The 14,574-nt window shown below is 47.2% G+C and overlaps 2 protein-coding genes across 4 annotated transcripts; both read right to left on the bottom strand.

Annotated features, from left to right (window-relative positions):
* Nucleotides 1–5,792: 5,792 nt before the first annotated feature.
* LOC122623429 (DNA repair endonuclease XPF) lies at nt 5,793–14,414 on the bottom strand. 3 transcript variants are annotated; one of them, XR_006326401.1, is made up of 8 exons: nt 14,115–14,414; nt 13,895–14,056; nt 13,230–13,826; nt 13,022–13,176; nt 12,140–12,960; nt 11,106–12,075; nt 10,799–11,023; nt 5,793–5,811 (listed from the first exon to the last, which is right to left on the bottom strand). XR_006326401.1 is itself a non-coding variant. In XM_043802586.1 (7 exons), the coding sequence occupies exons 1-6, from the start codon at nt 14,333–14,335 to the stop codon at nt 11,134–11,136; spliced, it is 2,898 nt and encodes a 965-aa protein (XP_043658521.1). In that variant the 5' UTR covers nt 14,336–14,414; the 3' UTR covers nt 10,412–11,023; nt 11,106–11,133. The 3 variants fall into 3 exon arrangements, 1 of the variants encoding a protein (XP_043658521.1); XR_006326400.1 differs by lacking the exon at nt 5,793–5,811 and adding an exon at nt 10,412–10,591; XM_043802586.1 differs by lacking the exon at nt 5,793–5,811 and having other exon boundaries at nt 10,412–11,023.
* On the bottom strand, nt 7,448–7,907 carry LOC122623430. The gene has a single exon (XM_043802588.1). The coding sequence runs from the start codon at nt 7,819–7,821 to the stop codon at nt 7,546–7,548; it is 276 nt and encodes a 91-aa protein (XP_043658523.1). The 5' UTR covers nt 7,822–7,907; the 3' UTR covers nt 7,448–7,545.
* Nucleotides 14,415–14,574: the final 160 nt, after the last annotated feature.

Genomic DNA, 14,574 nt, shown 5'->3' with positions numbered 1-14,574 from the left:
GTTGCCCAAGGTTAAGTTGCTTTGCTTGCCGCAGAAAACTTCGAAATTAGGTTATGGTAAAATTAGTTTCTCATCTTGCAATTCATTCGCATATAAATTCAAAGTAAGCAACGCTCCCAAATTCATTGGCATTCGTTGCTTTTTATGGCTTAAACACATGTACTTGAGCGCCCTTTTGATGGATTTTGGTGGGGCAGACAAGAGTGGCTCCACCAGAAAGTGGTTAAGCTTAAACTTTGTTTTGGACTTGAAGCCGAACGGCCCCTTAAATTGAATCATGGCCGCTTTGAGTGCCTCTTCGACGGGATGGATTGAAAATTCGAAATCGCTTGGCCATCGCCCGGGCGGCAGGGGCATAAAATTGTCAGGCAGCCGCATAAACATTGGCAATATGGTGACCTGCGGTTATGCAGTGGGTGTGGCTGGCAGTGGCCCCAACTTCAAAGGGGGCGGAGGAGGTGGTGGTGGAGATGGTTGGTGGGTGGAGACGCCTGTGCCTGATGTCCTTGTCGTGTCGTGTTCCGCGGTTTCCCTTTAGTGGTCGTAAACAATTTTTACTGCCCAAACATTTGGCCGCCCTTTAGCCGCCGCCGTTTGCTTATTTTTATATTTATTTATACTTTTATATTTACTGTGTTTATATATTTAAAACAAAATAGCGCACACCATTTGAGGCGACTCCAAACGCCATTCCACGGGCACTCAACTTTGCCACCTACGCAAATGGAAATATATGTATTCGTTACAAATCAGAGAAATTTGCAAAATTTATCAATTATGTATATCTTAAAAACGTGATTGATATGACAATGAGTTAGAGTTATAGATCAGTTAAATTCTATATCGTCTACTGATGTAAGTAACTTGGGCACTTTTTTTCAGTGTAGTTGGGAAAAAGTGTGAAACGAGGGTGGCAACGAAACGCCTGTCGCTGACGCTAAGTAGTTGGCTCAGACGGCAAGTTTGGGCTTGGACTTGGATTGGGATTGGGATTCGGATTCGGATTTGGATATGCGGACTTTCAGTTAGCTCCTTGTTGATTTCTTCCTGCCTTTTCCCTTTTCCCATTTCCCTCTCGTTTTTCGTGTAAAAGTTTGGCGCATTTATTTGCGTAAATGGCAGGCCGGCAAATCTTGCTGCATACTTTTCCGGGCAGCTTTCCCTTTGCTTTCCCTGCTCTGCAGCACTCGCGCCTTTCCATTTTCACTGGCCTTTAAAGAGCGTTAATTTATGCATGTCACTGGCAGTCGTAAGCATAGATATGGCTAGGCATAATGCCATAAGAACTCTTCAGACCAAAAAAAACGAAAAAAAAGAAAAGAAAAGCACATTTTCCATTTTCATTTGGGCAATGAATAAGTGGATTTGCAGCAATTTGCTGGCTTTCCACTTCACTTCGGCAAGAGCTTGCTCAAGGTCCTGTTTTGCTAGCAGATATCCTTTGCTTGCAAGGTATATTCCTATATGGTAACTGAGAAATATCGTTGGATGTTATAGCACATGAATAAATCCCTTAGCCGGCTGAAATATTCCACATTTTTATTGCGAATTTAGCTATGGCGACACAAATCCACCTTTTTCTTTGCGGATGAAGGGAATGCTCGCTAGTCGCTATTAAGCGATTCTCCCCCAAAGTCATTTCCCATTCAAATTGACATTGAGCATATTGTAGGCCACCCACCCAGGACCTCCGACCCCCGACTCCCCTCTGGTCCTCGAACACTTCCTTGAGTTTCAGGATGGGACAGGACAATCCCCGGCAAGTGTCAGCGCCTCCTGTCGCCTGTCGCCATTCACAGTTACAGTCACAGTCACAGTCACACTTACACTCACACTCCCATTCCTTTTTATTGCTGTGCACAACATTTACTGGCGAAATGGAAAATGGGAAATGTAAATGAACGAAATGAGCTGCACAGCAACAGACAAAGATAAACAAAAATAGAATTGTCCAATTGCAGGCAAGACAGACAGTGCTAAGAAGTTGCCGTTGCCTTTGCCGTCGCCATTTCCATTTCCCTCATCGTTTGAAAATTTATTTTCGATTTCTATTCCCCCGCCCCAGGTTTTTCCGCTTTCCCACTGCTCCTCCTCATCATTGGCCTATCAATGTGCGCTGTGTTGACAGTGGCAATTGCTTGAATAAATAAGGGAGCCGAGTGCCAGAGCGAAACCTTCTGGGCAAAGTCAACATACATAGTGGGGCACCACCCACCGCCCACCGTCGAACAGCCACGCCCCACTGCACCACCCACTTTCTATACACACACCCATGCTGAGAAAAATGATTACCCTGTACCTCGACTCTCACTCCAAAGTGAATGCAATGCGAGTGGATATAGTAATTATTTGGGCAAAAAGTAACCATTGTGTTATAATTACATAAGGGTACTAGGTATTGGTGAAACTTCACACATGCGTTTCTCGCAGTGCATGTGTGTGGCAGCAAAGTTGCCGAATGCATTTCTCATATTTTGAAATGAAATTTCATGCAGCGACTTAGAGAAATGAGCTGCTGTCTGATGGAGAGCCAAACAAATGACCGGATGAGTGAGACAAAGCTGGGCAAGCGGAGGGAAAGTGCGGGGGAGAGTGCAGAAAGTATTAGTAACTGGAGCTAAATAACCGAGAATTACATTCGCATGCCAGGTGGAGATTCACAAAACTCATAAAAGCCCTAAGGGAAAGCAAAATGTTCCAATGCTGGAAATCGTACCTAATTACCCTGGCCAATGAGCAGTTACTTGCCAGTTTGGAGTTAATCAAAAAAGGTAAATGTAACTCTCAAATGATTTAAGTGCTCTCACTGCCTGGAAGATGACAATATGAAGGACTCCTTGCCACCGAATGGAAGTGTCCCCCAATAGCGAATGCCTGGTGGTGCCTTGACCTGTGACCTGTAAGCCGCTTAGCGAGTGTTACCCCTGTGTTTAATATACATTTCGTGCATTTCGAATTGCGATACATTCGTGTGCAATACTCACAGGATGCGTCGATTATGCGCCTTGCTGCCGCTCTTATTTATGATGCCCCTGGTGCCGGAACAATGAAAGTAGCTAACACAAAAAATGATATTGTGGGGAGTTTAAACTCTTGCAAGAGAAACACATATGTACATATGTACTTATGTACTATATGAAGGGGGGAAATGGGGGGAATGGGTGGAAATGCCAATGAAAACAGTGAAAATGTGGCACTGCTGAAGAGGACAATACGCCGATCCGTGATAGATGGCCGAAATCCCACCATGAATTTTAATTGTGACATTCGCTGGGGTCATTTTCGTTATTTTTCATGCGTTGAAAAAATACGAGTAAATGCGGGATTTTCGCAAACCGAGTTGAGCGCCATTCGTTAAGTGGTTAGTTTTGAAGTGGACTAGCGTTAATAAAACGAGGTAGTCTCTGCAATCCAGAAATCACACGGCTTAAATGCAAGTATATTTAATTTCTTTATCTAGTAATCGGCTCATCGTGCCGTACAGTTGGCATGCGCATGTAATAAATATGCGAATTACTTGGGGAAATCGGCGGAAATGGGCGGTGTGGGTGGAAGGGGGGAGGGGGAGGGGGGTACTTCCCGGTGGGTAGACAGGTGAATTGCGTCACGCGACATATGCAATTATTTTATTTATGCTCGAGCGCCGTTCGCCAGGCACACGCACACATGCATAATTCAGGGCTTACATGCACGTACACCTGCCAATATTTGATTTAAGCACACAGCTGTGTGTGTGTAGGTGTAGGTGTGTGCGCCTCAGTCGATGATAAAATCCTTTGGTCCTTTGGACGATCACGGTGAAAAGTTGATGGTTTTTCAAGTCAAATTCGCGAATCAGTTCGCCTCTGGGCAGTTGAGAGTTTCATATACATAATATTCCAAAAAATATAATTTAATTGCATTTGGAGCAACCATATATTGTTAATTTAAATGCATTCAATCTGCAGAATTTAAATAAACCAAAGTGCACATTGTAAATTTAAATATTCTGCGAAATTTCCAAGAAATCACATCGCGAACTGAACGTGATTATGTAACATCAGTGTGACTAACGCATGGTTTGCATTAAGTTTGAATTATGCATTTCTATTTGAACTTCTTTGGCGACGTTTTTCCATTTATGCAACTATATTTTCTCTCCTATTTTTTCTCTTTCGATTTTGCAACGTTTTCCGCAGCGCGATTTCTTTGCCCTTTCAGATTGCAACGGGTATTTATTTAATGGCTCATACTTTTTGCCACAGCATGCATCAAAGGGTGAGGCAGGGTGGAGGGGGGGGATCGCTGTTTTCTCAGGGCTCTTGCGGGGTTTTCCACGAAGCAGCACTGAGGGAAAACTAAGGGGAGGCAGCGCTGGAAGCTTGGCTTTAATCCACGGCTCGATTCCTGGCCAATAACTCACAGGTGCACATGGCACGGGCCAAATGAAATGAAATAATGAAAACAATTTCAACGCTCGTCCATTGAACTGCAATGGGGGGTAGAGGGGGGGAGGGGCGGTTCGGAAAAGCAAAACAAGAGCATAGCCAAAGCAAGGCAAGGCAAAGCAAAGCAAAGAATAAACAAAACTCTCTGGCCAAAGACCTATTAGTTATGCTACATGGGTTTTATGGGTCTTAAGACTTAGCCACCGCCGGACAATCCGGACACGAACCGAGTAGAAATAAGAGGAAATCCAGAAATACCAACAGTGGCTGCTGCTGATGGGGAAAATGAAAGGCACGAGAACTGAAAGTCAGGAAAACGGACGAAAGGCCCTATTCCTGTGATGCCCATCTATCTGTTTTATGGCCGAGAAAATCGAGTAATTACAAATATCACTGATAACTATTCCAAATGCGGTTTCTTACACTGCTTTTCTATATCCACTGTACGCGGCAGTTCACGTAGTGACGAAACGCGCCAGGAGAATATGCGACGAAGTACTGTAAGTCTCCTATAGTTTTTTGATCATAACGAGTGATACACAAATCGAGAGGTAATGCTACAACTAAAGAGATTGCATACCAAGTCCTTGAAAACACACGTTGTCCGTTGTGTCCGTAGTTTCAACGTGCCTGATATCAGAATTTTCGTGTGCTGAGGTGCGATCGTCACTAGTGTTTAGCTCGCCAAGAGCTGTTTTTACTCGATCTACAGTTCGGCAGCACTGTCGTTGCACGAAAACGAATTGGATACGCTTGCTTTGGGTCGTGTGCCGCCTGATCCCTTCGATTAAAATCATACTCGCAGCCCTTCGTTACTTGGAGGGTTTATGGCCATCCGTGATTGCACATAAACTTACCTTTTGATGTTGTCCGGCCAGGGCTAACTTTAATTTGTCGTACATTTATGGGCGCACACCAAATTTGCCTCATTGCTGAAGAAACTAAAGCGCAGTTTGTTGTGAAGGATACCATATCCTTTGTATGCGCGTTTCTGGCCGATTTCCTTTGGGGCGTGCATCTGGTCTCTTTCCGCTTTGCTGCGCGCTTTGTGGCAATCGAAATATCAATGCAAATTATAAGCAATCGCTGGCATCTTCATCCCGCTGCCTTCTAGCTGCGTTCCATTTCCGCAAAATGTCACGTACAGCGAGCGAGCAAAGATGTCCAAAGATGCAACAAACTAAATGTTTCGCCTTTAAAGCACCATCCGCCGAATATCAAAGGACACAGCAGGGCATTGACGGTGGGACGGCGGCGCCGGAAGCTCTGGCATATTCGCAAAAAGGGACGACCAGAAGTCGAGCAAGACTGTTTGCGAGTATATGCCTCCGTTCATCGTATGCATCGGCAGCGAGGTTGGATCGCAGAGTTCCGAGAGCCAACTCTGCAATTAGAAATTCCAAACTTAAGTAAGCATTTACTACTATTATAGTACTTTTCAATCGCACTGCTTTGGATGCTCCTTTCCTGCTTGACTTTGCTACACCTTGTTACGCCCCCTCTTTCCTATTTTCCCTGTGTTTGGATAGTAAAGGGCCATCGCAACTTTGTACTGTCAAATGTCAGCCGCCCGCCCTTCGGCCACGCCCCCTGCTCGATGGCAGCTGGGCGGACGTGACGTCATCGCGAGCATCGCGAGTGATGAGCAAAGAAGGCGAAATACAAAGTCGATGGAAAAAATCAAGTAACACACTGCTTTCCATTTCCAGCACACTTGAACATGCTTCCGCACTTAGGCGAATGCGTGAGGGGGGTGTAGGGGGGAGGGGGCTGTGCTGGCGGGGTGGCAAGGTGGTGCAAGTTCCACTCCCACAACCACCCGCGCTCTAAATCAAGTGTGCACTTCACACGCCAACTGAGCCTCCTATTACTGACTCACTTAGGGGCATGGTGGCCCATTGATTACGATGGTTAGTGGTGAGATAAGTTCAGATTAAGGTGCAACCTGACAGTTTTTGCCCCACAGATACCTTCCTAATGGCGAATCTGCATCAAGCCATAATCGAATTTGTTTGTACACATCGACATCGGCATCGGAGTCCCGGGATAATGGTCCAAAATCCGGAGTTGTGCCAAGTGGAGAGGTGGCCCCGAAAAAGTGGCCCCAAGGTGAACGCAGAGCAATGCGCGGCCTGCCAGCTGAAAATTTAATTACATCACAATGGCGAGGGGAGAGCGGAGCAAGGGGGGGGTGGAAATTTTCGGGAAAAGTCCGAGCCAAGACAGCGCCACATTTTTCACATTAACGAAATGCTTTTAATTGTGCACTTAACGCTCGTAAAATGTGATTTAATAGTTTCGTCGAATGCCAAAGGGCAGGACTCGGAAAAGAGGACGTTTCTTCGTTCTTTTTCGTTCCTTTGGGGGTGTGAATGTCCTTCGTCTGAGCCTTGCCGAATGCGGATGCGGAAGTGAAAATGTAAGTCGACTGCCTTATAAGTTGGCGGAGTTCCTATTTAACCGCAACACAGGCAAACACTTTCAGAAAAATCGCAAACTAACTGGGCACTAACAAACTTGGTAGTTTGCTTCATATTCAATCTGAAAACCCTGAAGATTTCTCGCCGTGCAGTCAGACTCACACAATTACGGACAACTGACAGCCCAATTTGGGGCTGCATATAGGTGCGAGCTTATCGGAGACTCCATCTCGATGGAAACTCCGTCGCCTGGCTGTGGGGAATTCCGGCAAACAATAGAAGCCAACGGTTTGGGCTTTGTTCGCACGATGATGAGAAGCAGGGGTGCTGGGGAGGGGTGCTGGGGAGGAGTGCTGAAATCAATACGAAGTGGGTCACCAAATGGGTCCCAGTGCGGTCACTTAACCCGGAACGGAGTCCTAAGTTCCCCAGTTCCCCAGCTCCCCGATGGACAACAAACTGGCGGCATGTCGGGCAATTCTCGTCCAGCAGCAGGATGCCAACGGAAATCTGGTGACACGGTGCACACAGCAAGCAAATGCTGGCGATTTCAGGCTGTTTTTGATTAACACTTTTGGCCGAAAAGCATGAGGGCCTACATTTGTGGTATTACACTTTATTTGCGGAACAATTTTGTGCCCAGTTTTTCCAAACCTCCCATGGCAGACCGACAATCTTGTCCAGCTCCAAAGGATGCACTACGAACTCCTTAGCATTGCCTTCGCCGTGTGGTGTTTGCCCTTCGGCTGCGTCTCATCCCAGTAGCCGCAGATCAGCGTGAACAGGCCCTCCTCCGTGGCCAGAAAGCCGTGCATCCAGCCGGCGGTGAGCGTGTTGTCCACCGCCAGGCGCACCTCGTCCACAGTCTTGGCCTCCATCTCGGCCACGTAGGTGGCCACCTCGTCCAGGTGGAGTGGCCGATGGAAGACGTTGAAGGCCTCCAGAATGTGGTCGGCGTAGAGGTAGCGAGCCATTACAACATCCAAATCTTAGACTCCCGGGCAAATGCTAAGTGCAAATAGTCGAATCTGTCGAATCTCTGTGGTGAGTAATGTTTACTAGGTTTCTAGATTTTATAAATATACACTGCACTTTAAGAATCGCCCTTCTGCGCTGAAACAAGTTTCGAGTTTCATTTGGACTTCTACGGTTAGCTGTTTTCCATTTGGCTTCCCCTTTTGGGCGGCCACTTTCCCAGGACCCCACCCACTTACTCCATGGCAAAGGAAGATGGAGACGGGCGATTATATCGTTTACATTTACATTTACACCAAATGCAGGGAATTGGAGCGCCAGCCATGGCCATTGCCATTTCGCAGAGTCTGCTGGCCCATTTAGTTGTTGGTCGTTTAGCATTCGCATTCACTTCGAGATTTGTCATTTATGATAAGCAGTCTTGCCCTGGAAAAGGCACGATCCACTCATTGTTTAGCGCCCCCTCAAGCCAGGCACCACTGTACAGTGTACACCGGTGTATACATACATACATACATATAACGAAACTGCATTTGGCCCGGTTGCAAATTGAAATTCAGCAGAAAACTGTGGAAAATCTGTGAAATCTGCGTGTGGAAATCTGAACAGAGATACATATCAGGTGGCACACTAATCGAAAGAAAAACATACAATTAAGCTGCGCAGGTCGTAAATAAAATAAACGTTTAAGCCAGTTATTCGGTGCAAATGTGTCTAATCGTCTTTGTTGTCCTGCTGCTTTAATAAAATTAGGCAAAAATCGATGAAAAGCCCCCCAGAAATAAATGCTTTGACTTTGACTAATGAAAGTGCGAAGTGCTGCATGCCAAATAAAATGATTGCTTTAGGACATCAATGCATTAAGTACACAGGTAGAAGATACAAGGAACAGAATAGAAAGCGAGTTTACTTTAAATGCCATTTATTCACTAATATTCTAACGTCGAACTTCGCTTGTAACTGGTCAAATGCCAATCACAGGCACTTTCTCCCTCCAATTCCGCCAATATTTAATGATGCCTGTGGCTAACGATGCGGCTTTTCATTTGCCGGCCATTCAATTTAAGCCGGCGATTTCCGTTGTGGGAAGTATGCAAAAACATGCAATTAATTCCGATCAATTATCGAATTAGTCGGGACAACTTTGTTCAATTAATTCATGGAATTTCGGCTAATTTCATTTTGCACTCGACTGCATTTCTTTGTGCTGCCTAATTCATCGACGTTAACCTCTCCTTGAGAGCACTCAATGCGCTCACTAATTAAATAGTAAATTAAAGCTTAGACAAGCAAAGCACTTCTACATATTTGCCACCTGGGAAATCTCGCCACAAAAACCAAAAAATATAAAAATGTAAAAAGCAGCAGCAAATCAAAGATCCATTCCAAGTTCGGTGAGTGAAAATTAACGTTGTCATTGTGGGTGGAAAAAAGCTGGTGGGGAGGGGGAGTGGGAGCTGCATTGTTTTGGGGTTTTTGGATCAGGTTCCCAATTGTCCATTGATTGAATCGTTTGTTGTGGCCAGGCTGGGGAAGTTGGGGGCATGGAAAACGGGAATGGAAATGGAAAATCGAAAACTGAGGAAATGCGGCAAATGAGAGGGGGAAGTGCGGGGCGCGGGGCGTGGGGCGAAACCGACACCCCGGGACAAACAAAAATCAGAAGCAGGACAAGAGTGCTGTAATGGAGTTTTAATTGTGCCCCATCCGGTTGACTCCCCCCTCCCTCCCAATGCGTTTTCCTGACTTTCAGCCCGCTGGCATTTTCCGACTTTCCCGCTCACAAAGCGCTGCCAATTGGCAAATATGCTTTGACACACACCGGAGCGGATCGCATCGGATCGAAAGGCCACAAAGCCAGCCCAAAAGTCCAAGAACCGGATTCACTTGCTCTGCAAAGTACACGGATGGAAATGGGATGCCTAGCACGCTTCAGTTATCCATAACAACATTCGCAGAAATAAGCGAGGTATATCGCAGAATATACTTTCATATACATATGTTAGATTGTAATTTATATAATATTTGAAACTAAGAACTCTTTGTTGACATATCTTCAGAATCTAACGATTCAACATCTTTATAATGATACATTCACAGCCATTCTTTCTGTGCAGTACCCGCTCCCGAACATTAAGCTAGTGTGCGTGTATGTGTGGGCAGGAATTCCCGCCTCATTCCGGAGGACGTGGCAGCCGGACCCGGAGATAATGCCAACAATCAGAAACACGCTCTAAGCGCGCTTTGCCCAATGAGGCGCAACAAAAACCGAACGCAAACACGAAACTGGGAAACTGAAACGGGACGTTGGGACTTTGCTGAATTTTGGATGCACTACAATCTAGTTATAAATTCGAGTAGATTCAAGCGAAACAAGGAGCAATCAATAATTTGCGAAACGATATTCCCTTAATTGGCAATCAAACCTAGCCTGATTCCACTTAATTTCCAGCTGATGGGCAATTACCCGCTTATTTCGCGCTATTTCAGTCGGCAACCAAATTGCGTTTTTGACATGGAAAGGATTTGCATGTGCAATGGGCGCAGCGCTTAGAGTTCACTGCCCAGCAATAGTCAGGCGTTTGGAGCCATCATGAAAATATATTTGCTAGTATTTACTTATGGACATTAAGAGCATTTCTTTTATAGATTTCACTGGTTCGCCGGCATCTGCAGGTGGATACAAAATTCCGTTTATAGCTGCTTGTAGCACATGCTCTGTCTGTCTGTCTGCTGTTAATGCTGCAGGTGTCCTGTCCAGGGGAGGTCCTGTGGGAGGGGAGGTGTGCAAACAGACGGCCAGTGCGGGGGCAATTAAAAATTTATTGAAAATTGATTTTTAAGCGCTCATCCCCGATGGCACTGGCACTGTTACTGGCTCTGGCACTGGCACTGACTGCAGGCGCAGTGTGCATCCCCAGCGGTCAGCGCAGTTTTCAATTGTCAACGTTGTCTGACGACCAGACATTCACTCACCCCCTTCCGCATCCGCATCACCATCAGCATCCGCATCCGCATGCACATCCACATCCCGCAACCCATTCCCAAGTCGACTTAATTGCAACGTTTAAAAAATTTCCATAATTTTGCGCTGTCTGTGTGCTCGGCTCTTCAGAGCCGCGAGTTGCCTGCTGGTTGTCCTGCTCCTCCTGCCATTCCTCCTCCTCCTCCTGCTTATGTGCTGCAGCCCGTTTCTGGAAACTATTAATACATAAATGTGTAATTAATTAAATCATAATCAAAGAGGCGGGCCAGGTAATGCACGCAAGCAGAGTTTACATACTTTAAAAGTCTGTCCATCCCCTGGATCCTCATCGGCGACCCCTTCGCGATGCGGCAGCCGCCATTCTGAAGCGATTGTGCGATCCGGCGCCAAATTGCTTGCTAGCCGCCAGCAGCGCCGTCGAGCCGGCCACCTCGTCCTTCTCGGGCAGATGGGCCACATGCAGGATGTCGTAGAGCAGCTTGGCGCTCTCCTGCGACTGCAGCAGCTCCTCCAGCTCCTTTTGGCTGCGCAGCAACAACTGCCGCAGGCTGCCGCCCTTCCGGAGCAGGCCGTGTATATTCCGCGTGTGAACGCCGGGCAGCCGGAGCAGGAAATCGTAGATGCCGCTGTTGAAGTGCAGTTGCTCGCCCGCCGTTGGCTCGTCGCTGCCCAGGGCCGCCGCCGTTTGGGGATCTGGTTCCGGTTTTCCCAGCTTCAGCTCCTCAAAGAGCTGGGCAGTGGCATACGGACTGGGCGACCAGATGAGGCGCAGCTTGGGAAAATGCAGCGTGAGGAGCTGCAGTTTCTGCACAATATCTGCGTTGGCCATGCTGGTCTGCTGGGATAACATGAATTTGCCCTGCAGATGAAAGGGTTTATTCTGATCGAACTCGATCAGCAGGATGGGCTTGGCATAATGGCGCTGCATCTGCACGCATTGGTTGTACAATCTTCCCGAGTTCAGGGACCCAATCAAATCGGAAATGGACTTTCGCTCCACACAAATATCCGGTGTGAGTATATAATCGCCAATCGTAATGGTCAAGGGCAGTACTTCGAGACCACGCTTGTGAATCAGACAGGGTAGATCTGAGCGGAACTCGCGCATATCCACAATCACTTTTGGCGTCTCCTTGGGCGCCTGAGGAGCTTGCCCACCTGCTTGACGACTCTTGGCATTCTCGTCCGTCAAGTCATCATCGTAGTTCTTTAACAACAAGAACGCTTCATCCGTCTTACCATCCTGATACTTTGGAATCACCATTTTCTGTAAGGAAGTAGCGAAAAAGTATTGTCACAACATCAAGCAATATATTCTCTGCTAAACTCACGCTTTTAGTGTCGATGATAAACTCGAAGGCTGCCTTTTCGCGACGCAAGCTGGTCAGATAGGCTTGCTCCTCCACTGTACGAGCATGGATCAGGAAATACACTTTCATGCGTTCTGCAGGCGGCAGACGACGCCTGGCCTCGAAGACCTCCAATTGGCGAATGGCTGTCACGTTCATGTTGTACATGACCACATAGTGCGGCTGCAGTTGCTCCAGCATGCGCTCCAGTGCCATGGAACCCTCCCTCTCCGTTTTGAAGGTCTGCAAGCAAATGTAGGGCTGATGAGGCACACTGGCCAGTGCCGCAGTGACATCAAATTGTTCTAGTTCCGGTATGGTCTCGAAAATGGACCCATCCGGATCGGGTTTAATGTCCATTGCAGGCTCGATGTCCACAGGCTGCGTCATGGTGAGCATGTAACTCTCCTCGAAGTGCTGGCCCTCCGTTTCCGATTCGCTTAATAGCTGCGCCAGTTCATCCATACCAGCTGGAGGTGGCTGAGAACCAGAAACCTCTTCCTTACGAGTCTCCTTGTGGGAGGAAACATCCTTTGGGGCTGCTCCCCTAGTTTGGCTCTCTTTGGCGTAGTTGTCACTGAGTTTGCCCACTGGCACTTCATGATGCAATGCCTGCTGGAGCAGAAAACGTGGCCCGCCTTGCGTGAGATACTGCTTCAACTGATGACAGGTACGTGCATCCTGGCAGAGGATCAGAACTTTCGGTTGCTCCGATCGCCTGCTCCGCTGCATATCACCGGGTATTTCCTTGGTGAGCAGATCCGTAAGAGTTTGCCATTTGGGACATGGCTCCGGCTCGAACTCTATGCAAGTAATGGAATCATTATGATGGCTAATGCTTAATGTTTATGGTGATTTGCGTACCCTGCTGCCCGTTGTAGACACGCTGCCTGGATAGCTTGAAGATCTGTTCGGCGGCGTCTAGTAGAGTCCATCCCGAGTTGCTCAGGGCGTACTCCGTGCTCCGATAGCGTTTCATAAAGGCATAGGCGCTCACAGCATCGTGGTACATGGAGGAGCTATCAAAGTTGGACAATAAGAAATCAAACTGAAGTGCAACTTTTATACTTACATCATTAAACTGCGCAGGATCTTAAGGTCCGCTACTATGAGCTTTGTCTGAGAATTAAGCTGATGCCAGATGCAATCCAGCTGCGCCTGCAGGATCTTGTGGAACGTTTTGGTCACACAGTTCTCCACGGTAACGGCCTCCATGTCCACAGTACGATTGATGCGCTTGATCTCCTGCACTAGGAAGTTCATTATCTCCAGAATGTGCGATTGAATGGATGTAATGCTCTGGCTAATTGGCACATGCATCTCGATTGATTGTATCTTCCATGGCTGCAAGACGGCACGCACGCTCTCGTGGAAACGGGGCCAGATATACAATTGCTTAACGAACAGATTGCGCATGGTGCGCTCCACGTGCGAGTATCCAATGGTGAAGGCCTCCGGGCTGCTGGAGAAAGCCTTCACGAATCCGGTTTTGTTCTTCTGACGGTACAAACGCAAGGCGAACGCCTCCTGGCAACTCTCGATTATGGTGTGCGCCCGCATCACAATGATTCCGCTTATCAGCTCGATGGGAATGCGCTGCTTCAGCAGATCCACCACCAGGATGCGCGTGCTGATGAACTGCAGCCCGCCTTCCAGATACACGCGCTCTCTATCAGCAGTACATAAATAATAAAAGAGGGTCATTTTCTATACTTTGTGAGTATTGTAAGCGCTTACCTTTCGGTGGCCGTGTTGGCCACTTCGTGTACGTATTTCGGTTCCATCTTGGACTTGTAATACTGCTCCTCCCAGTCGGAACTGTTGATCACAAGCACCAGATTACCAGAGTCGCTGTAGGCCTTAAGGATACTGATGACAACGCGGTCGTAGTTCAGGCCCCTTTGAGAGTTAAAAATCTGGATTAGTCGGGACTTTAGTAGTGGCACACACAACTTACTTGGCGCAAACCAGCAGACCATCGGCCTCGACCAAATCGAGAAACATTTGCTTTTCGTAGTCGAGAAGGATCATGTTTTTGCTCTTCAAATACTCCTCCACATCCTCTTCCTCCTGTGGCGCGGGCTCGGCGCTGGTTTCCAGCAGCTTGGCGGGCTCCACTTTCTCCGGCAGCTCATCTTCTACCCCCTTATCCGCATTTTCCGCAGCCGAATCGGACATAATGAAATCAATTTGCAAAGGATTTAATTTCGCAAATCTGCCGGTTTAATCAGCTGTTTGTGGTTATCGGTAGTGGGTGTTGCAGGGCTGCCAGACTGCCTGGAAATGGTAAGCAAACAAAGTTCATATAACACAGTTATAAATTAAATCTTTTGTTTTTAAGTAGGTCAAGATTTATTAAATTTCTTATGCACCGCAATTACTTAGCTTTAATTAGCGATTTTGTAAAGACGGATCAT

Source organism: Drosophila teissieri, chromosome X, assembly GCF_016746235.2.
Source record: "Drosophila teissieri strain GT53w chromosome X, Prin_Dtei_1.1, whole genome shotgun sequence".
Taxonomy (NCBI): Eukaryota; Metazoa; Arthropoda; class Insecta; order Diptera; family Drosophilidae; genus Drosophila; species Drosophila teissieri.
Note: the sequence above shows the minus strand (reverse complement) of the source record. Positions and strands in the feature narration are given on the sequence as shown.

Coding starts and splice junctions, on each gene's coding strand:
- LOC122623430 (XM_043802588.1), bottom strand. CDS start 7,821: ATGGCTCGCTACCTCTACGCCGACCACATTCTGGAGGCCTTCAACGTC.
- LOC122623429 (XM_043802586.1), bottom strand. CDS start 14,335: ATGTCCGATTCGGCTGCGGAAAATGCGGATAAGGGGGTAGAAGATGAG. Junction 13,827..13,894: donor GCCAACACGGCCACCGAAAG/GTAAGCGCTTAC, acceptor TACTGCTGATAG/AGAGCGCGTGTATCTGGAAG. Junction 12,076..12,139: donor TTATCATCGACACTAAAAGC/GTGAGTTTAGCA, acceptor ACTTCCTTACAG/AAAATGGTGATTCCAAAGTA.